This window comes from Phascolarctos cinereus, unplaced genomic scaffold (genome assembly GCF_003287225.1).
Source record: "Phascolarctos cinereus isolate Bilbo 61053 unplaced genomic scaffold, phaCin_HiC Scaffold_4;HRSCAF=312, whole genome shotgun sequence".
NCBI classification, from domain to species: Eukaryota; Metazoa; Chordata; class Mammalia; order Diprotodontia; family Phascolarctidae; genus Phascolarctos; species Phascolarctos cinereus.
In genome coordinates, this window is record NW_027555847.1 from 284,097,091 (window position 1) to 284,121,228 (window position 24,138).

The 24,138-nt window shown below is 35.9% G+C and overlaps 1 protein-coding gene across 2 annotated transcripts in view; it reads left to right on the top strand.

Moving 5' to 3' along the window:
• Window positions 1–24,138, top strand: part of TRIM36 (tripartite motif containing 36) — a 64,522-nt gene that overhangs the window by 32,224 nt on the left and 8,160 nt on the right. For both annotated transcript variants that reach the window (XM_021009494.2, XM_021009507.2), the window contains exons 5-8: window positions 3,126–3,221; window positions 10,749–11,002; window positions 11,334–11,458; window positions 22,536–22,829. In XM_021009494.2, coding sequence (XP_020865153.1) covers window positions 3,126–3,221; window positions 10,749–11,002; window positions 11,334–11,458; window positions 22,536–22,829 — 769 coding nt within the window. The remainder of the gene's footprint in view (window positions 1–3,125; window positions 3,222–10,748; window positions 11,003–11,333; window positions 11,459–22,535; window positions 22,830–24,138) is intronic.

Below are 24,138 nucleotides of genomic sequence, written 5' to 3' on the forward strand. Positions count from 1 at the left end.
TTGTCCAAGAAATGAAAGTTCCTAAGGCAGATGCTGCCTCCTAGACCTAGCTGCCCTGAGGCTTGTTGTTCTTTATTCAGTGGAGTCTGCCTGGAGGTTTTTTCACTTTAGTAGGGCCATACTTATGCCCCTGGAGGTCCAATCTTTCCTTAGGTCCTCTTAAGTTATCTTAGGACGACAGCTGCTTTACCCTGATTTTTATTTATTTTTGTCACTCTAGCCTGGGTATTTTCTGATGTACTGCACTATCTTTAGACACTGCATACTCTTTCTGGGTTTTTAAGACATTACTTTCTTTTCCTAACTGTCACTTTTAGCTTCCATTGCTGGCTTGTCATCCATAGGCCACCTGATTGTGGTGTTTTCCAGCACCATCCAATAGGTGAGATCATTAGCTCTCATAGGTCATCCCTATGGAACTGATTTCTTGGTATAGCCAGGCAGTTTCTCTCTTGAGCTTCAGTCCCATGTCACTAGTTGCCGTTTCAAACTGTATGTCCCATAGATATTTCAAAATCATTATGTGTGTAACACAACTCATTATCATTTAACCGAAATTTATCCCTCTTCCTTAATTTTCCTGTTTCTGTCAAGGACAGCACTCTCCTAGGTTTACAAACTTGGTGTTCTCAAATCCTTACTTTCACTTACTCCACATATCCATTCCATTGCCAAATCTTGCCCAGTTTACCTCTATAACATCTCTAGTATTCATTCTCTTCTCATTCATCACAAAGCCACCACCTCAAATTGCCCTTGGACTATAACGGTAGGCTCCTAATTGGTCTCCCTGCCTCAAATCTCTCCCCACTCCAGTCCATCCTTTACATAGCTGCCAAAGTGATTTTTCTTAAGTACAGAAATGATGTCATTCTTTCATTAAGTAAATTTCAGTGGCTCCCTTTTGCCTCTAGACATTTCAAATTCAGCATATATAAAATTAAACTAATCTTTTCTTCCAAACTTATCTCTCTTGAGAGCACCCCTATCCTTCTAGTTGCTAATGTTCAAAATCCTAGTATTATCCTCTACTCCTCACTCATTCACCCCACATACCAAATCTTGTTGTTTCTACCTTCAGAGTGCCTCTCTCACTTGTGAGTGTGTCCAGTCATACATACGACATCCTAGTTCAGTCCCTCATTACATCTTGCTTGGAATATTGCAATAGCCTCTTACTTTATCTCCTTGTTTCAAGTCCTTACCCTCTCTAATAAATAGTTTACACAGCTGTTAGACTGATTTTCCTAAAGTATAAATCTGGCCATGTTACCTTATTATTCAAACTCCAGTGGCTTTACAGCTTAGCTTCTTTCTGTCTTTCCAGTCTTATTGCACATTACTTCCCTACATGCAACACTGGTCCAGTGAAATTGACTTTTAGGCTGTTCTTTGGAATAGAATATACTTTCTTCTAATCTCCATCTGTTAGAATCCCTAGTTTCCTTCAAGAATCAGCTCAAGTGGCACTTTCTACATGAGGTCTTTCCTAACCATCCCCATCCCCATACCTCTAACTCATAGTGCCTTCTCCATAAGATTACACTATATCTGTTTTTTATACTACCCACTTTGAGTAAACTCTCTAAATTAAGTATTCACAGATTGCAGGTTGAGTCACCATGTTGTGGGGAGGGGTGGATAGAGTGGTGATGGTGGTGGTTATAATGCTGTATTCAAAGTGTTCTGGGTCTGTAAAAATAAAACTCATGAGCTTTAATAGTCAGTAGATAATATGTGCTCAAAGTAATTCAGTTTAATAAGATGTCAGCTTTTGAACAGAAGTTTCAAAACATTTCCCCATAAACCTGGGGCACAATCATCTACAAATATACACATTGGCTGTGGGAAAAGTGGGCACATATATAAGGTATACTGGTAGTGAGGCAATGTGTAGGGAACAATCCCCGAGGCAGTTCACAGCTCCAGCATGCTAGGGTCCCAATTTCCTTTATATTTTCTTGATGTGTCCTCATTCTTCATAGCTAGACTCTTCTTTGTCAGGGCTAGTTCTGTCTTGAATCCATAGGTGGCTACCTTCATTTCTTCCAGAGGCACTCTCCTCATGGCTGCTTCTTCTGACTTTCTGTCTTTAGAGACTGTATTCTTTTCTTTTTGGCCATCAGGGTTGTTACTTGTCCTAAATTCTTCACACTTCATAAAGGGATAACAAAAGTTTGCACATACTTTAAAACATTAACACCTTGTTATTTTTCTTTCCTGTCCCCTTTGTTCAACTGGCATAGAAGGTGAAATCAGTTGCTTAATGGGTGAGGACTGCTTGAGGCCACATGTGGCCTTCTAGGTCCTTGGGTGTAGCCTTTTGACTGAGTCCAAGTTTATAGAATAAACCCTTTTATTAAGGGGCTTTGTTCTTTGAGGTTTGGATTCAGTCAAAGGGCCATCCTTGAGGACCTAGAGGGCCACAGGTGGCCTTTAGGTTGCAGGTTCCCCACCCCTGGCTTATGAATATTCTGATCAGCTCCTTCCCCTGTATATATTGTGTGTGTATATGTGTGTGTGTGTGTATGTGTGTGCGCGCGCGCGCACGTACTAGCTAGATTGCAAGTTCCTTGAAATCAGGAGCTGTTCTTGCTTTTATTTTTTTAACCCCTAGAGCCTAGAACAGTGCCTGGCATTATGGTGCTTAGTAAATGCTTGTGTCTTGATTGGTTAATAATTCAACTTTAAAAATATATCATAGGTTGAAGTTAACTCTGGGATACTAGCAAGCCTGGTTTTATAGAAAAGAAATATGGTTGTTTTTTTTTTCTTCACTTAAAGGTCTTAGAAGGTAGAGCTAGGGAAGTAATAATTGATTCTTAGTAAACTAGGACCTTTAATAAATTGCACAGGGCCTGGCACATAGTAGGTACTTAATAAATATTTATTGAATTGATTTCAACATTTTTCTTTTTACTGTGTTTGTTTTTTAAACATCTGTGACCGCGTGTATTCAGGGCAGTGATAGATTTTAATAGGTGAGTAGTTGATTTTTATTAGCCATGTAATACAGACTTCCAGGAGAAGGTAAATAGATTATAACCTGTTTTCTTTTATCTCTAAGACCTTTTAATTATACTTTTAAAGTTTTGTTAATTTTCGATGTATTTATATTTTAACAGGAAAAGCTTTCAAAGGACATCGATTATCTTATTGGCAAGGAGAGCCAAGTTAAAAGCCAGATATCAGAATTGAACTTGCTAATGAAAGAAACAGAGGTAAGTTTTAAACTACTTTTGCCATCTTATTTGGGAAATGGATTTTGATTGTACCCCTTTCAGTGGACTTGTAAAAAAACTACACCACAGATAGCATTTTGAAATATAATAGAAGTGATCAGTACAGTTTATTTACAAAACTACAAATGTTGTTTTTGCATCTATTGTACACTATATTTTCCTTTTAATAAATGTGGTTTCTCCTTTGAGATGTGAACACTCTATACTGATCTCTGCCTATTAAGAATAGGTTGGATATAGGGATAGGGTTTTTTTTTTTAATAGAATAGAATCTGTCTCATAGGATAGAGTGACAGGCAGTTGTATGGGATGATGATTGACATGGTACCATAATGAATACTGTACTTATCCTGCCTATCTCAGTTCATACTCATTGTGAATTATTTAAAAAAAACTTTAAAGTATAACTTTAATTTTCATATATTTATCTAATTTCCCAAACTAGATTTATAAATCCATGAGGGCACATATTGTATTATAATTTTTGTATGCACCAAACACCTAGTGTTGTGGTCTGAGAGGTTCAGAGACCCCCTCAAAGACCAGAGTACAGGACAGGATCATCTGGAATGAATTCACAGACTCAAGCATTTTTTAAGTCAAGGTGGCAAAGATTTATTGTTATGCTATACAACAGGCAAGGATTCTCAAGGAACTTTCCATGGTGGACAGAGCTCTTTAGGGAATTCTGCAACCTAACAGGAATGATGCTAAAGCTTACATAGGAAAAGCAGTGGATTATGTGTCAATTATTCTTTTAGGCAATAACATACAACCTTGGTCACAGGCATCATTTGTTACTGGAAACGGAGAGGGGGAGAGGAGGGGACAAGAGAGGGTTCCTAAAGGATATATTTTTGGTCTATTATGTCCATAACAAGATAGTTTCAGGAATTGATGTCTATAACTTGACCTCTGGATTATATACAATAACTGGGAATCAGTACGTGATAGTTTTGTTGATACAAGATCGTACAAGAGAAATTCTACAGAAGTCAGCTTGTTCTTATAACAGGAGAGCAACAGTTTGCCTCACTAGGTCCTCTCATGGGTTATTGCCAGAGATAGGGTCCTTGAGCTGGAGGAAACTGCGAGGATAGTGTTTCTGAGGCCAGGGAGAAATTGGGGTTCAAGCACTCCATCACTAGCACATTACTTTTTAAGTGCCATGTATATATTCCCTTGTTTCACTTTTAAAGCCTTTCAAGTATTTTCACCTCCACATTGGACATTTTAGACTGGATATACTGCAGTCATGTCAGGTCCAATATGTCCCAAACTGAATTAATTATATTTCCCTTAAATCTGCCCCTCTTCCAGACTTTCTTGTTTCTGGCCCAAAGGTACCTCCCTTTTTCTAGATTTGTAAGTTAGGAGTTAAATTTGACTCCTTATTCTTCCACCCCACTAAATGTTTAATCTGTGGACACATCTTCCCTGTTTCTAAACTCTTGCATCATTCTCTTCTTCTCTCTACTCACATGACCACTTTACCTTAATTCAGTTCTTCAGTACCTTTTGCTTGGGCTATTGCAATATTTTCATAATTGGTCTCCTTGCATTTTATCTTTCTTCACTGTATACAATCCCTTCTTCACATACCTGCCAAAGTGATTTTCCTGAAATGTAGATCTGATTATGTCACTCCTTTGTTCAGTTATGTGCCTCTGGATTTTAAAGCCCTTCACAACCTGTTGCTAACCTATCTTTCCAACTTTAATTATACATTATACATAATTTTTTTTAGAACTCCATGGTCCAGTAAAATTGTCCTACTTGCCATTTCCCCTCATTATACTCCATCTCCTATGTCTACAACTTTGCATTAGCTGATCCCCATGCCCTTCTCACTTCTGCCTTTTAGAATCCTTTATTTCTTTCAAAACTGTGTTCATGCATCACCTTCTACATGAAGTCTTTCCTAATTCCTCCAGCTGCTCATACCCTTTCTCTGCCACAAACCTCTTTTTATTATGTATTTATCTTGTGTGTTTTTTAAGTGCTTATTTATGTACAAGTTATCTCCTTAAATAGAATGTAAGATACCTGGGAGAAAAGATTATATCATTTTTGTCTTTGTATTTTTAGGCTCTTTGCCTGAAAGATAGCTGTCAGTCAGTCCATGAGCATTTATTAAGTATCTACTGTGTGCCATGCACAGTAATAATCAATGTGTGTACCAAAAGACAAAAGACAGTACTGCCTTCGAGGAGCTCACAATCTAATGGGGGAAAAAACTAGCAAATATATACAAACAAGCTACATATAGGATAAATAGGAAATATTTAACAAAGGGAAGGCACTAGAGTTAAGAGAGATTGAGAAAGGCTTCCTGTAGAAAGTGAAAATTTAGCTGGGACTTGAAGGAAGACAGGAAAGTCAAAAGGCAGAGATGTGGAGGGAGAGCATTCCAGGCATGGGTGACAGCTACAGAAAAATGCCTGGAGCCAAGAGTTGGGAGTGTCTTGTTCAAGGAACAGTTAAGGAGGCCTGTGTCACTGGATTGAAGAGTATGTTGAGGGGAGAGGGAGGGTAAGATATAAGAAGACTGGAAAGGGGTGGGGCACTCTAGGCTGTGAAAGACTTTAAGTGCCAAGCAGAGAATTTTGTGTTTGATACTACAGTTGGCAGGAAGCTATTGGAGTTTCTTGAGTTAGGAGGGTGACATGGTTGGACTTGTGCTTTAGGTAAATACTTTGGCAGCTAAATGGAGGGTGGACTGAAGTGGGGAGAGACTTCTGACAGACAGATCCCCCAGCAGGCTAGTGCAGTAGTCTAGTTGTGAGGAGATAAGAGCCTGTATCAGAGTGTGGCAGTATGAGAGGAGAGAAGGGAGTATATTCGAGAGGTATTCCATGAAAATTGATACAACAAGACTTGTCAAATGGTTGGATATTGGGAGGGTGATGAGAGAGAGTGAGGATTTAAGGATGACACTTGGGTTGAAAGTCTGGGTGATGGAGGATGGTGATGGTCTCCACAGTAATAGGAAAATTACTAAGAGAAAAATGCTTGTGTGTGGGAATAATGAGTTCAGTTTTAGACATGATGAGTTTAAGATGTCTGGGACATCCAGTTCAAGATGTCCAATAGGCAGTTGGAGATGCAAGACCGGAGGCCAGCAGAGATGTTAGGGCTGCTTAAGTACATTTGGGAATCATCAACATAGAGGTGGTAATTGAGTTTGTAAGAGCTGATAAGATCACCAAGTGAAGTAGTATAGAGAGAGAAAAGAAGAGGATTCAGGACAGAGCCCTGTGGGAGATCTGTGATTAGTGGGCAGACCTGGATAAAGATCCAGCAAAGGAGATAGAGAAGGAGGAGTCAACATGTAGGAGGAGAACCATGCAGCAGTACAGTCCCAAAAACCTAGAGAGAACTAAGTATCAAAGAAAAGAAGGTAATCCATAGTGTCAAAGGCTATAGAGAGGTAAAAAAGAATGAAGACTGGGAAAAGGACATTCGATTTGGCAATTAGGAGATCACTTTGGAGACAGCAGTTTCAGCTGAATGATATGTTTAGAAACAAGATTGTAAAGAGTTAAGAGAAGAGCAAAAGGAAAGAAGTCGTGGCACCAATGTAGACAGCCTTTTCAAGGAGTTCAGTCACAAAAGGCAGAAGAGATATGGGATGATAGCTGTTGGAGATAGAATGGTCAAGTAAGGGTTTTTTGAAAATGGAGGAGACATGGGCCTCCAGTAGTTAGTAGCCCATCTACTGACAAGTAGATAGGGAGAGATTGAAGATGAGTGAGAGAGTGAGGATGATAGAGGTGACAATCTGTTGGAGTAGAAGGGATAGAATGAGATCATTTGTGAAGGTAGAGGGGTTTGCCTTGGCAAAGAGAAGGGCCACTTGTTCATGTGAGACAGAGATGAAAGAGGAGATGGTGGCAGAACGTATCTGTGTGATGAAATGAGGAGGTGGGGAGAAGAGGGAGTTTTTGACAAATGCTTCAATTTTTTCAGTAAGATATAAGGCAAGGTTCTCAGTTGAGAGGGTGGGAGCATGGGTAGACCTGGGAGGTTTGAGGAAGGATGTAAAGGTTTATAAGAACAGCTGTGATTCGGATAGTGAGTTAATTAGGGAGATGTGAAAGGATTGCCAAATAATGGTGAGGGCAAGTTGAGTTTATATACATAAATTTGCAATGGATCCAGTCAGAATGGTTGTGTGATTTTCTCCTTCATTCAGTAGCACATATAGGAGCAAAGACAGCAGATGGTAGGAATTATCCAAAGTTGAGACTTGGTAGGGCACAATTGGCGATATGATAAAGAGGCAAGGGACTTGATAGGAGAGGATAATATAGATTTGAAGTGGTTCATCAAGGGGCTAAGATGGGTAAAGCAGGAGAATGTGGTAGTGCGGAGGTGATGATGGTCTGGGAGAGAAATGAGGAGTCAAAGGGATTGGATGAAAACCAGGATTTGGTATTGGAAGGCAGAGAGGTGGAAAGCCAATAGATGACACATTAAATGCTTAATAATTGATTGTATATATCAGATATTTAATAAGCATTTCATTAAATAATCTTTTACCATAATAAATTTTTTGTTTTTGTTTTTGGTTACAGTGGGTTAGTTCCACTTGCATGCTGTGTTCTACTTTAGAGAAATTCATCAACCAAGAGATTGAAATCCAGAGAATTTGTTTTGGCTCTCTACAAATTATTTAACCTCTCTGTACCTTTGACTTAACTGCTTTTGTAGGTTGTATTAATATTAGTAAAGATTGTATCCCATTTTATGTAAGAAAAAATTTATTTTCTAACCCTGATTAGTAATTATAAAATTAAGTCTTTTACATGAAGTGGGAGATAATAACACTTATTATATAAAGTGAGAGATAATAATACATAAGTTTTTATAGCTTTCACCTTTTTAAATACCTTTCCTTCTCAGTTTTCTTACCTGTTTCCTCATCTTGGTCATACCCATAACAGTCCCACAGGGCTCTGTCCTGGGCCTTCTTCTCCCTCTATGCTACTTCACTTGGTGATCTCATTAACTCCCATGGTTTAGATGATCATATCTATGTTGATTCTCAAATTGACTTATCCAGCCTTAACCTTTCTCCTGACTTCCAGTCTTACATCTTCAGCTGCCAATTACAAATCTCAAACTGGATGTCCTGTAGACATCTTAAACTCAACAGGTCCAAAAATGAACTAATTTTCTTTCCCCCTAAAACCTCTCCCCTTCCAAATTTCCCTATTACTATTTAGGGCATCACTATCCTTCCAGTCCCCCTGCTTCCCAATCTTGGTGTCACCTTTGACTCCTCACTTCCCTCATATCGTTTTCAAATTCATTGCCAAGGCCTATTGAGTTCCCCTTTCCCTGCTGTGATACTGCAGCCATCCTGGTGCAGGCCCTCATCACCTCACATCTGAACAATGCAGTAGTTCATCTAACTCTGTAATGCTCTTTACATTTTCTCTGGCTATCCCCCATACCAAGAATTTGCTCTTCCTCTTCATCGCAGCCTCCCTGACTTTCCTGACTTCCTACAATTCCCAACTAAAATCCTCACCTTCTATAGGAAGTTTTTTTCCCAATTCCTCTTAAATTCTAATGACTTCCGTCTGTTAATTATTTCCAGTTTATCCTGTATAAAATTTGCTAGTACATACTTGTTGTTTTCTCTCCCATTAGATTGTGAACTCCTCAAAAGCAGTCTGTCTTTTGCCTTTTTTTATACCTAGCACTTTGCATAGTGACAGTGCTTAATAAATGCTTGTTAACTGACTGCCTCCTTATTTCTCATATTGTTCTTATGTTTTAACATTTCAGTATATTGTTGAACTATATGCTACAGGATGCCATTTGGACATTTTTAAGAGGGGAGGATATTCCATTTTGTTGTCAGTATTGGTCAGAAGTCATTTGGAAAATGCAAAAATACTCTACTAATATGCATTGTTTATTGCCCAGGTTGCTAATGAAGGTTATCCTTTCTGTGTACATTAGCTCCTGTCTTTAATTTTATTTTACCACTATGCATATCACATTTTCTAAATAAAATTAACACCTTATTTTCTGGGTTATTCCAACCTTAGGAACTAAAAATGGTATGAATTTTCTGAAAGTATGTTTGTTATAATAATAACAAATACTCAGTGATTTCAGTTAATGTATTAACATTTTAGAGTGTAGATTTAATATTCCTATATATTTGAGGCAGCATAGTATTGGTAGATAGAGTGCTGGGCTTAGACTAAGGAAAATCTGGGTTAATATCTGACTCTTGACCCTTAACTAGATGTGAGACCTTGGGTAAATCATTTTATTGTAGTTACTTTTGGCAGCTGCTAAGATTTATTGATCTGGGAATGGCTAAACAAATTGTGGTATATGATTGTGATGGGATACTATTGTACTATAAGAAATGACGAGCAGGATACTTTCAGAAAAACCTGGCCTTATATGAACTGATTCAAAGTGAAGTGAGCAGAACCAGGAGAACATGTACACAGTAATAGCAATATTGTGGGATGATCAAATGTGAATGACTTAGCTATTCTCAGTAATACAGTGATCCAAGACAATTCCAGAGAACTTATGATGAAAAATGCTGTCCACCTCCAGAGAAAGAACTGATAGAGTCTGAATGTGGATTGAAGCATAATTTTTTTACTGTATTTTTCTTGGTTTTGTTTTGTTTTGTTTTTGTTTTTTAGTCTGTTTTATCTTTCACAATATGACTAATATGGAAATATATTTTATATGATTGCACATGTATAACCTGTATCAAATTGCTTGGCTTCTCATTAAGGGGGGGAGAGCATGGAGGATGGGAGAGAATTTGGAGTTGAAAGTTTTTTAAAAAATGAATGTTAAAACTATTTTTACACGTAATTGGAAAAAAGCAAAATATTTGGGAAAAAAGACTAATTGATCTACTCATCAATAGGTTGTTGACTTTGCATAGGTCCTCTCCCTCTCCTCTCCCCCTCCCATTAAGGGAAGTATCAGATCAAGGGTCTAAATCAAAAAGTTAATTATGGTGTTAGAGAAAAGTATGCAGTGAGAGTTTGGATTAAAGGAATATTCATGACATATTGTTCAAAGCAAAATATAATTTCCTCATCATATACATCATTTATAAAGAATGTATTGTCTTGTTAGATTTTGATTATAGAAAATTCAGAGATGTCAATAGAGAATTCAAAATTATATATAGTAAAAACTAAGTAAAAACTGTACATAGTAAAAACACTATTCAGCAGTGTTACCTTTGCTTTCTTGTTGACTTACATGTCCTACTTCTATATGATGCCAAAATACTAGTTATTTTAAAAGTCATAAAGTGTATTGTATTGCTTCTTTCTCTGCCAAAAAATCTTCTTAGTTTGATCTCCTCTCCCCCTGTAATGGTAATTCTTTTGGAAATAGTACTGTCTGAATTAACTAGTGCTTGTTTTGACCAACTTGTGTGGACCAACTATAATTTAATTCGTTAGATTCTTTGCAGTGTTTTAATAAAGTTTTGCTTTCAAACAGTGCAACGGAGAGAGGGCTAAAGAAGAAGCAACTTCACATTTTGACAAACTCTTTGAAGTTCTGGAAGAGAAGAAATCTTCTATTATCAAAGCAATTGATGTTTCAAAGAAATTAAGATTAGACAAGTTTCAGACGCAAATGGAAGAATATCAGGGACTTTTGGAAAATAATGGGCTTGTAGGATATGCTCAAGAAGTGCTTAAAGAGACAGATCAGTCTTGTTTTGTTCAAACAGCAAAACAACTCCACCTCAGGTATCATTTTTGCATTTAACTTTAAAAGCTTTTCATGAAGTTTCAAAGTAAGTGTTTCCTTCAACATTAGCATTGACAAATTTTATGTTGTTGAAGAAGCAAATCATTTAATTTCCATCAGTCTTAATTTCCTCATCTATAAGATAGGCATGATACTTTTCCTTTCTTTTTCATAGTTACGTTTATGTATTTTTGAAATGTTATACACTTAATTTTAATTGTTCAGAGGTTGAAAGGGGGCCTTTCTTGTCGAAGATCCTAAGCAGACTTCAGAAAATATACTTAGTTTTAAAACATTTTAATATTAAATTATTTCTGTACATTTCTGTAGAATCCAAAAAGCTACTGAGTCTTTGAAGACCTTCAGGCCAGCAGCTCAAACGTCTTTTGAAGACTATGTTGTTGATGCATCTAAACAAGAAGAGCTTCTTGGAGAATTAGCTTTTTTCTCTAATGGTAAGGTTTTTTTATATTTTAATGTATTTTTATTTATTTTGTTAAACATTTCTCACTTATATTTTACTGGCAGTACTGGGGAGTGTTGCAGGCCACAAGCATGTCTGACACCTTTCTCATAAGGGGATACAGTGGAATAATTTGATACGGTGCCCTCAAGAAGCTTAGTCTTACTGGTGAGACAAGTTTTGTACAAGTGAAGCATTAGAGAACCAGAAAATATAAAGAAATATAAATTTTTAAAAAGAAAGAGAACAAGAAAACATACAATCATTTGCTAAGTTATATGAGGCTGGTAATAAATAGAGATTTGTAGAACATAGAGATTAAAGTAAATTTCTGTGATGAGGCCAGCCTTGATCTGAAACGATTGATCTTGAGAAGAGTTACAGCAAGAATGATGAGAGAAGCAAGTAAGTGACAAAAAAGAAGTTAAATTCTTCCCCAGAAATGAGCTCTCCCTCATAGATGAATATTGAGCAAATATCAAGTCACCCTATTAAGTAATGTGACCCAGGCTAATCCTGATGTCTGCTGTCTTTCAGTAAGTAGATGACAGTCATTCACTGTGCCCTATCTCAGAGAAATGGAGATTACTGCTCTACCATTTCTAAAATTCCTGGGTACCTTATTATTCATACTTGCATTCTAAACAAACATTAAAATTGCAACTAGTACCAGATACTGGGCTAGGGATTGGAGAGATTCAGAGATAAATAAGAAATAATCTCTGTCCTGAGGAGTTTATTTATGGACTAGTAAGGGTTATAAGGCAGGAACACAAAATAGAATGCAATCAAGATTAGAATATAATAGGTGAATTAGAATACAAAATAATCAAGTGTTGTCAGATAAGGTCTCCCTCCCATCTTGGGAGGGGATGAGGGAGATATTTTTTTTATTAATTTGTTTTGAGTTATCAACAATCACTTCCCTAAGCTTTTGAGTTTTAAATTTTTCTCCCCTCCCCACCTCCCTCCTCAAGATGGTGTGCAGTATGATATAGGCTATACATATACATTCCTAGTAAACATATTTTCACATCTAATGATAAGTTTTAGCATATATACTAATGTCTGTCTTCTAGCCTTAACTATCATACATGCAAAGAAGCCAAAATCATCCCGCAAGTGATCAAGAAGTCACTGAATCATAGAATTTCAGTGCTGGAAAGGATTTCACATACTTTTTGGTCCAACCTATCCCTGAACAAGAATCTCTTTTATACTGTATGAAACAAAGTATCTTTTGCTAGAAGGCTTTTTCTTAACTCTGCAACCTGGCTTCCAACTTCATCCTACCAAAACTGTTCTCTCCAAAGTTACTGTCAATCCCTTAATTGCTGAATTCAGTGCCCTTTTCTTGTTCCTTATACTTCCTGACTTCTCTGTAGCCTTTGGCACTGTTGATCACCTTCTCTTTCATGACACCACTCTCTCCTGGTTCTCCTCCTACCTATCAGACCTCCTTAATGTAGGTATACCATAGGGATCTATCCTGGGCCCTCTTCTCCCTGTCTACCACTTTACTTGGTGATCTCATTTGCTTCCAGAGATTCAATTTTCATCTTTATACAGGTGATTCTCGGATTCATTTGCCTAGCCCTGACCTCTCTGCTAACTTCTAGATTCACATCTCCAACTGTCTATTGGACACCTTTAACTGAATGTCCTGTAGATATCTTAAACTCAACATGTCCAAAACTGAATTATCTTTTTCCCTAAACCAGGGGTGCTGAACCTGTGGTCTTGAGGCCTCCTGTGGCCCTGTAGGTCCTCAAGTGCAGCTGTTTGACCAAATCCAAACTTCACATAAAAGAATTTGTTCTGTAAAACTTGGACTCAGTCAAAAGGCCATGCCCAAGGACCTAGAAGGCCACAGGTTCCCCACCCCTGCCATAAACCCTCACTCTTTCCAGACTTCCCCATTAGTGTTGAGGGCACCACCAGTCTCCTAGTCCTCCTGGTTCCAAACCTAGGTGAAATTCTAGACTTCTCAATATCACCCTCCTATATCTAATAAGTTGTTGAGTCCTTTGTAAACATCTCTAGTATATTCCCACTTCTCTCCTGTCACACTGCTACCCTCCTGGTGCAGGCTCTCATTGCTTCATGCCTGGACTATTTACAGTAGTCTGCTGGTTGACCTCTCTCCCACAAGTCTCTTTCCATTCTCCACTCAGTTGTCAAAGTGGTTTTCCTAAGGCTACATCATCTCCCTATTCCATAAACTCCACAGGCTTTCTTGTCACACTTAGTTTGAAATATGAAATCCTTTGGTGTTCGAAAGCTTTGTAATCAGGCCCCTTTGTACTTTTCTATTCTTCTTAAACCTTGTACACCACTATGTACTCTGGGATCCAGTGACATTGTCTTCCTTACTGTTCTTTGAACAAGACATTCTCTCTCCAGACTGGGCATTTTTACTGGCTGTTCCTCATGCCTGGAGTGCTTTGCCTCCTCATCTCTTCCTTTTCAAGTCCCACAAAATCTCACCTTTTACAGGAAACCTTTCCCAATCCTTCTTAATTCTAATGCTTTCTCTCTGTTGATTATTGCCAATTTATACAGCTTGTTCATATACAGCCATTTACATGTTGTCTTCCTCATTAGACTGTGAGCTTCTTGAGATTAGGGACTGGTTTTTATCTTTCTTTTTATCTCCAGTGCCTAGCACAGTGCCTGGCTCATAGTTGACAATTAGATATTTATTGACTGACCTTGCTGACTTTGGCCTTAGAGGCATACCCCTCCTCTGCCCCCCCTCCCCCAAAATTAAAAAGCTAGCAACAAAATCTCATCTATCATTAGCACTGACCTCTGCTTTCAAGTGAACTTTATGTGTTGAGGATTCTTTAGAGAAAGAAAAGGCTTTGAGGTCCTGGTGTTCCAAAGTTAGGAGTCAACTTGGCTGCATGGTTTTCCCACATAGGTGCTTTGCTACCATTCAAGCTCACTCTTCCTGCTCCCATCCCAAGAACTCTATGTGTGTGCATTTGGAGAAGAATGTACCTCAGATATTTTAGGAAAATGTTATGTAACTATTGTTTTTGCTATACCATTTGAGTAAATGTCTTTTCTAAAGAGCTAGTAGAGTCTAGTACTGATTGTTAATGGGAAGCACACCATTGTGGGCATGTAAGCTCCAGTGTTAGGAGTAAGTCACCCGCAGGATTCTTGAATTTTGTCTTACAGACTTGAATTTCTCAGTTGTTTTTTTTAACATTGCAGTTGTTTTCTGTAGCATCTAGCTTAGTGTATAGTCATAGGCAGTTTTAGCACTGCCATTTCTTTTCAGTTCAAAGTTTTTTTGATTGGATTTGCTCTGGGTTTACTTCAAAAGTCTAGGCTATAATTCTGTGATAGCCAAAGCATAATCCAAAGCTGCTTACCTACAGCCTTTTGACTGAAAAAAATAAAAATAAAAAGCTACTGTCACAGAGTTGAAATATTAATCAAAAGTTATGAAGTTAAGTGACATGGGGATGGGGATGAACATACTATCCAAAGTCTTAGGTATACATATGTGTATGTGTGTGTGTATAAATATGTATGTATGTGTATATATATATAATAGGCATATTAAAATTAATTAACCAGGATACAGGCCTAAATTGACTAAAATTCATGTAACCCATCACACCCCGACCCTACATCTTGACAGATAACTGTTAATGGAACTTAGTTGCCATTTAAATATATTGTAGTATTTATTGTTAATAAGGCATATGATTCCATTCTTATATTCTAACAGTTACTTTTTATATGCTTAATGAGAAATACTTGTTTTCTAGATAAAAGACTTAGTTCAAATGCTTTCTAGCTAAAGAGTTATGGGTTAATTCCCATAGAATTTTAGCTAAGACATATTAGACATTTAAAAAACTAATCATTGCTAAGAAAAATATTTTCAGTAGTACATGAGAAAAATCAATTTATTTTATATAATATGTAAGCCTTCTACTAGTTTCCTAATTACTAAGTAGTCTTTCCTTCCTTTTTCCCCTAGATAAGTCTTTAGTAAAATAAAGCTTATCTTTTGTATAGTAATGTTTACCATATTAAAGGATCCTTGCATTTGCTGTATGTAAAACTAAAATCTCTGGTATTGTATTGTATAGACTATATGACTTCTAGTTCAGAATAGAGAAGTACATTTAACTGTCATTCTGTTGTTCTTCCTCCATCTTTTTCATTAGTAGGCACTGTTTATAATTGAGCTGTATGGCAAAAGTTCCTTGTGTACAGAGGCCTGGGACCTCTAGGACACAAACAGGAAGTCTGTCTGTCTAGTCATATCATGCTTGTCTTACAGTCCTCATCCCTATTTGATTACTTAATGCTTTGAAAAAGTATGGGCTACTTCCTCTGCAGCTTCTGATATCATGGAAAACTTTTTGTCTTTTATATTCTTTTTTTTTTTAACTTTTAGAGAAATAGAAATTGTTGAAGAGCAAGAGAAGGAATAGTGTAGGGGGAGAGAGAGATTAGAAGGAAAAAAAACTAAGAAAAGATTATAAAGATGCTTGTTTTCTATTTTTTTTTGTTACTTGCATCTTTCTTCCCATTTCCATTCATTGTAGGCACAAATTTTAGAACAGCTTTAGCAAGTAGTATTTTGCTAAAACTATGTATAAGATAGCATAAAGAGATGGAGGATCTTAAATCAAGAACACATCTTTAAAGGTCATTAATCCCTTTATTTTACTGAAGAAACTGAGACTAAGAGGTAGAGTGATTTGCTTTCTGGATCATAGCTAATCACGGGCAGAGTCTAGATAGTAACTCAGAACTCTGCGCTCATAGTCTCTTATTTGCTTTGCTCTTTATTTATGTGGCCTCACCATCATCTCATACTTTGCCCCAGAACCTATATTGTTTGCTTTTTAATTATTCTACATTTAAGCACCAAAAGGAAAAAATATAGTATTTTAATATAAGCAGTGGAACCTAAAAAGGTGATTGTATATGAATCTGTGGAATCTCTTATATGTGACCTTTTTTTTTTAAACAAATTCAGCCAATTACTTTTAAAGCTGTCCTCATTGTTATACTTTTGAACTTTTCACTTGCTCTTCTGTACATTTCCTTTAAATGCCTTAATGGCTTTCGGGGGGGTGTGATTATTACTAACCCCACTTTCCCAAATTTCCTACCCCCACTTACAAAAATGAGAAACCCTTATAATAAATCAGCATAATTACATAAAATTAATCCATAATTGGTTGTGTTTGCATCTTGAATCCATCACCTTTCTCATTAGGTAAATAATCTGCTTTATTATTGTTGGTCCCCTGGAGATGTGAGTGTTCTTTGAATTGTTCAGCATTCTTAAGGTTTTTTTTTATTAATTAATTTATTTTGATTTATCAACAATCACTTCATATGCTTTTGAGTTTAAAATTTTTCTCCCCCTTCCTCCTCACCACCCTCCCCACGACGGGGCACAGTCTGATATAGGCAATACATTTACATTCCTATTAAGCATATTTTCACATTAGTGAAGTTGTAAGTAAAAATTAAAACCAATAGGAGGAACCATTAGAACGAGGAAACAAAACTGAACAGAAGAGAAAAAAAATGACAGCGATTCAACTTCCATAGTTCTTTCTTTGGATGTGGATAGCATTTTCCATCAGAGGACTTTGGAGATGTCTTAGATCCTTGTATTGCTGGGAAGGGTTAAGTCTATCAATATCAGTCATCGCACAACATGGCCATTACTGTGTACAACGTTCTCTTGGTTCTGCTCACTTCACTCATCATCAGACCATACAAGTCTTTCCAGGTTTTTCTGAAGTCAGCCTCTTAATCATTTCTTATAGCACAATAGTATTCCATTACATTCATATACCACAGCTTGCTCAGCCATTCCCCAATTGATGGGTATCCTCTCAGTTTCTAATTCTTTGCCACTACAAAAAGAGCTGCTATGAATATTTTTGTACATGTGAGTCCTTTTCCCATTTGTATGATCTTTTTGGAATATAGCCCTAGAAGTGCTATTGCTGGATCAAAGGGTATGCACATTTTTATAGCCCTTTGGGCATAGTTCCAAATTGTTCTCCAAAATGGTTGGATCATTTCACAACTCCACCAACAATGTATTAGTGTTCCAATTTTCCCACATCCTCTCCAACATTTATTATTTTCCTGTTTTGTCATGTTGGCCAATCTGATAGGTGTGATGTGGTACCTCAGAGTTGTTTTGATTTGCATTTCTCTAATCAATAATGATTTAGAGCATTTTTTCATATGACTATAGGTGGCTTTAATTTCTTCATCTGAGAACTGTCTGTTCATATCCTTTGACCATTTATCAATTGGGAAATGGCTTGTATTCTTATAAATTTGTCTTAATTCTCTATATATTTTAGAAATGAGGCCCTTATCAGAGAGACTGGTTGTACAAATTCTTTCCCAGTTTTCTACCTTCCTTCTAATCTTAGCTGCATTGGCTTTGTTTGTGCAAAAACTTTGTAATTTAATGTAATCAGAATGATTCATTTTGCATTTTATAATGTTCTCTGTCTCCTGTTTGGTCATGAATTCTTCTGTTCTCCATAGATCTGATAGGTAAACTATTCCTTGTTCTCCCAGTTTACTTATAGTATCAGCCTTTATATCTAAATCACGAACCCATTTTGACTTTATTTTGGTATATAGTGTCAGATTTGGGTCTGTGCCTAGTTTCTGGCATACTCTTTTTCCAGTTTTCCCAGCATTTATTTTCAAAGAGTGGGTTCTTATCCCAGAAGCTGGGGTCTTTGGGTTTATCAAATAATAGATTACTATAGTCATTGACCACTGTGTCTTGCATATTTAACCTATTCCACTGATCCACCAGTCTATTTTTTAGCCAGTACCAAGCAGTTTTGATGATTGCTGCTTTATAATACAATTTAAGATCTGGAATAGCTAAGCCACCTTCCCTTGAATTTCTTTTCATTAGTTCCCTTGATATTCTGGACCTTTTGTTTTTCCAAATAAATCTTGTTATTATTTTTTCTAACACTGTAAAATAATTTTTTGCTAGTTTGATTGGTATGGCACTGAATAAGTAAATTAGCTTAAGTAGAATTGTCATTTTTATATTAGCTCAGTCTACCCATGAGCAATTGATGTTTTTCCAGTTATTTAGATCTGACTTTATTTATGTGAAAAGTGTTTTGTAGCATTCTTAAGTCTTTAAAAAATTTTTTTACAATGTTGTTATTGTACTACTTGTTCACCTGGTTCTGTTCACTTTATTCTCTATTGGTTCTTACAAGTTTTCCTAGGTTTTTTTGAAACTCTACCTTTCATTATTTCTTATAGCACAATAATATTCTAATATATCCATATGCCATAGTTTGTTTATGCATTCCCCAGTTGATGGCAATTTCTTTTACGTTTTTTGCTATGACAGAAAGATTTCCCATACATATTTTTGTACATATGAGATCTTTTTTTCTCCTGGTCTTTTTTGAGGCATAAGTGGTATTGCTGAGGCAGAACGGTATGCATAGATTAGACATTTTGGGAACAGTGTCAAATAGCTTTACAGGATGGCTAGACCTATTTATAACCTGCATCAGTAAGTACATAAATGCCTGTTTTTCCTCTGTCCCTCCAACATTTGCCATTTTTTCTTTTTTCATTTCTGTATTTTTACCAATCTCATAAGTGGGAGATAAAACCTCAGTGTTGATGTAATTTGAATTTATGTTATTACTTATTTGGAGCATCTTTTCATATATGTGTTGATCACTTGGATTTCTAATCTTCCTTTGAAAACTACCTGTTAATATCCTTTGACCTGCTAATATCTATTGGGGAATGACTGTTATATATTTGAGTGAATTCTTTATACATATCTTAAATATTAGATATTTATCAGAGAAATTTGCTGCAAAGATATTTTCCCAGTTAACTTTTTTCCCTTCTAATTTTCCCTTCACTGATTTTACTACTTCAAAAATTTTTCACTTTTATGTAAAGAAAAATTGTTCATTTTATCTTCTATGAACTTTTGTCTCTTGTTTGGTCATAAATTCTTTTTTTTTTTTGGCTAGGCAATGGGGTTAAGTGACTTGCCCAGGGTCACACAGCTAGTAAGTGTTATGTGTCTGATTCCGGATTTGAACTCAGGTCCTCCTGAATCCAGGGCCAGTGCTCTATCCACTGCGCCACCTAGCTGCTCCCATAAATTCTTTTTTTTTTTTTTTTTGCTTTTAGGCAATTGGGGTTAAATGACTTGCCCAGGGTTACACAACTAGTAAGTATCAAGTGTTTGGTCTGAGGCCAGATTTGAAGTCAGGTCCTCCTGACTTCAGGGCCGGTGCTCTATCCACTGCGCCACCTACCTGCCCCTTACCCCCATAAATTATTTATAATTACTAAAGGCATTTTCTTTATTGCTCTTTTAATTTTTGAATGTATCCGGTTGGAGATTCTATTGGTATATGGTCTAAGACATTGGTTTGTACTTAATTTCATTCAGGTTCCTTTCCAAATTTCTAAGAAGTTTTGGCTGAATAGTGAGCCCTAGTAACTGGGTTCTTTGGCTTCATTGAAAACTATGCTATTTTGCTAATTTGCTTTCTAGCAAATTAGATTTGTAGCTGATCTGTTTTATTGATTAACTTATTTTTTAACCAGTACGAATGATTACTACTTTGTAGTATAGTCTGATATATGTGGTACTACTAGCAAGTTCCCTTTCCTTCCTGCTTTTTTCCTTTGAAGTACTTGAAGACATTTAGTTCTTCTAAATGATTTTCCCCCCTAGCTCTTCAAGCCTTTTGGTAGTTTGAGTGGTATGGCCCTGAATAAATGAATTAATTTAGGCAGCGTTTTCATTTTTATCATATTGACATGTCCAAATCATAAGGAATCTATTATATACAACTTTTTAAAAATTTTATTTGGATCCCTAACTCCTTTCTTGTTTATATTTTTCTTTTATCTGTCCAGGTGGCATATTAAGAACTTTTATCTTTATCATGTTAATTTATTTGCTTTTCCTTTAAGTAGTTAGATGCTATGCCATTTGGTGCTTATATATTGTATTATATTAATTTATTGTCTGAGGTGCCTTCAAGTATTATATAGTTAACCTTTTTATCTCTTTTACTCAAGTATTTTTACTGTTGGCCTTGTGTAAGATCATGATTGGTATTCTTATGTTTTTGAAACATAGATTTAGTTTGTATAATCTTTCTGTTTAAAGTATGTGTCTTTTAAACAGCATATTGTTGGATTCTGCTTTCTAATTTGTTCTACTTTCCTCCTCCCTTTTATGGATGAATTCATCCCATTCATGTTCATGATTATGATTGTTAATAGTGTTTCCTTCTATCCTACTCTCTCAATTATACCTCTCTTTAATTGCCCCCCCCAGTAGTAATCTATAATTAATACACACTGCTTCTATTTCACTGCCCATTTTCTGTTTCCATTCCCCATTCCCTAATCACAGGTTCTTACTTTTTCTTTCTTTCCTTTTAATCTCTACTTTATACTCCACTCTCCACATTTGGAGGGTTGTGTATGTTCAGCTCTCCCTTGTCCAGTTCAGATAAAAGTGAATTTTTCATGTGATTCCTGTTCCCCCTGCCCCTCCTCCATAGTCTTCTCTTTTACTATGATTATTTGAGATTAAGTTTTACACCCTTTTCTCCTCTAGGATAGTCTTTTTTTTTTCTTTCCTTTTTCTCCTTTTAAGATAATGAATATATTAAAAAACTTGGATTCACTTTATATTTCCTTCTATGATCCTTAAGGATATTAGGGGTTTTAAGGAGAAACTTGTTTCACTTATTAGTAATTCAACATTATATAGTCCGTTCAAATGTTTCTGTGTTTCTCTTGATGCTTCTGTTTCCATTTCAGAGTTCCTATTCAGCTCTGGTTCCTCCATTAGGAATACTTGGAAGTCCTTTATTTCATTAAAGGGGTATTTTTCCCCTGTAGCATTATAATGTTTTGATTGATTGATTGCACTTAATGTTGTGTAAGGATTTTTCTTTACAAGAATTAAACAAATTTAAGATATCAAGCCAAAAAATGAAAAAAAAAGAAAACTGTAAATATTACATCAATATTTCCTCCTTTGTTGAAAGTAATGTTGATTTATATATTTCCTGATAAATGATTTTTTTAGAAATTAAATTTATTGAAACTTTTATTTGGCCAAAAATAGACTTCACTATTTATATACAACTCCACCTACAAAATAAATGCTCCCAGTTTATCAGTTATTAATTTTTTTTTTTGGTTAGGCAGTGGGGTTAAGTGACTTGACCAGAAGTCACACAGCTAGTAGGTGTTATGTGTCTGAGGCCGGATTTGAATTCAGGTCCTCCTGAATCCAGGGCCAGTCCTCTATCCACTGTGCCACCTAGCTGCCCCCAGTTATTAATTGAAAAGAGGGGTTTATCCTTTACCTTTGGTAGCAAAATATTAACAGATTATACTTTTTTTCTAAAAGTGAGTCACTTTTTCATGCTTATTTGTATATCTTTCTCAAAAGCCCAAGTTAAAATTTTTTTTCTAAGTACGTTTATCCTAAGTTGAAACACTTTTAATTTTTATTTAAGAAGAAAATGAATGGAAATTATGCAATTGTTTTTAAAACTTTTATTTTGAATTTATACAATATGTTCCAGTGATTTTATTTTCATTTTTTAAAAGTCAGATCCTCATGGTTTGGTCTTTGAATTCATTAAAATATATTTAAAGAACCAACACACAAATTAAAAATTATCTCTAACCAAAGATTTTCTTTCAACATAGAGAAAAAATAGAGTAGATGGTATTTAGAAATTATTATATGTATATCATTATAAGCAGGATATATGGTCTTTTTTTACTTCAATCTCTCATTTCCCAGATATTCTTCTCATTTCTTTGTTTTTTATTCTTTTAATTATAGTGATAAATATACATATTTGTTTTCTCTAATGTCAAAAACTCAAACAATTTTTAATGGCAATGCAAGAAACCATGGAGAAGCATGTTTGCATATTGCTTTTGAAGAAAAAAAAAACTTGGGCCCAAAATGTATGTATTTAACATTCCTTTCTGTTTCATTGTAGGTGTAGATATACCAGAGATCAATGAAGAACAAAGCAAAATATATAACAAAGCCTTGATATGCTGGCATCATCCTGAAAAGAAGAATAAAGCTGATAGTTATATTCTTGAATATCGAAAAATTAGTAGAGAAGAAGAAATGTTAACCTGGAATGAGATAGAGGTCCATAGTACCAACAAAGTAATTTCTGATCTTGAAAGTAACAGTAGCTATGCCTTCAGAGTGAGAGGATATAAAGGTTCTGTCTGTAGTCCTTGCAGCAAAGAAGTTATTTTCCATACTACTCCAGCACCAGGTATTATGATGTTTAATCAAAGAAACAGAATTAAAAAAGGCCTTGATAAATAATCTAATTACAAATTCTCCCACTATTAAGACTTATCTGAAACCATTCTAGTGTGATGATATCTGTCTTTTTTTGGGCAGCATACTGACTTAGAGTTGACAAAATTACCTGAGGTCTAAATGTATCAACATTTTTGTTTGAGAACTACATCTGAAATTGAGGAATGAAACTAGATGTTTGAAGGTAGCTATTCACTTAGATCAGAAAGACATAAATCCTTTCTTAAATGAGTTTTATGTTCTTAAAAGTACCCTGTTTCTATGATTTATTGGTAAGCCTAAAGAAAATTTATTGGACTTGGTTATCAGAACTACCATTTGGACATCCAAATGGTATTTCTCACTTTCTCTTTTGTCTCATGTCTTGAAGTAAAACTTGCATCTGATTCTGGTTTGCATGGCCTTTATAGATATTTATTTAGCTAAATAATTAAATCATTTTGTTTTTTTTTTTGGAGATGAAAAACGTATAGTTGTAGAAAAGGAATGAGCATTTATTAAGTACTTACTGTATGTCAGGTACTGAGCTAAGTGCCTTACAAGTATCATTTCATTTGATCTTCACAACAGCACTGTGATCTAAGGCTAAATTTAGACAGACAGATTAAATGACTTGCCTAGCGTCACAAAACAAAAAGTGTCTGAAGGCAAATTTGAACTCTGGTCTTCCTGACTCTAGGCCCAGCACTCTAAGAAGAGTTGTAAAGAGTTTGGGACAGATTTGCAAATCTGAGATCCACTTTACACTCCTACCCTTTTAACTTTTGTTCAGTTAATTAATGAAAATTGCTTTGTCCAAATAGTCTAGTCATCCTGATCGTTTTACCAAGCCTTTCTTAATCAATTCAGTCAGAAGTGATTTCTTTCTTCTGAGGTTGAATACCAGCTAACTACTTTGTGATGTTGTTTTGGAGGTACATAGTCATATATCTCCTTTACTAGACTGAAAACTTGTTGATAGCAGGGACTATATTTTGTATGTCAGTGTCTCTCAGAGTAGTACCTGGTACAGTGAATGCTTTACTCATGAATACTCAATAAATGATTGTTGAATGAAAGAAATAAATATTTTAAAATCCATCTTTCTGTTTTGGCCTCCCTGATTTGAAGGGGAGAATGTAAAAGTAGAAGTTGGTCATAGATGGATGGGAAGGGAACATTTGGGGAGTGGGTATAGAGAGAACAGAGAGAGAAAAAGGAATCTTACAGTAAAAAAGGAAGACTCTTACTGCTTGACAGTATAATATAAAGAATGTTAG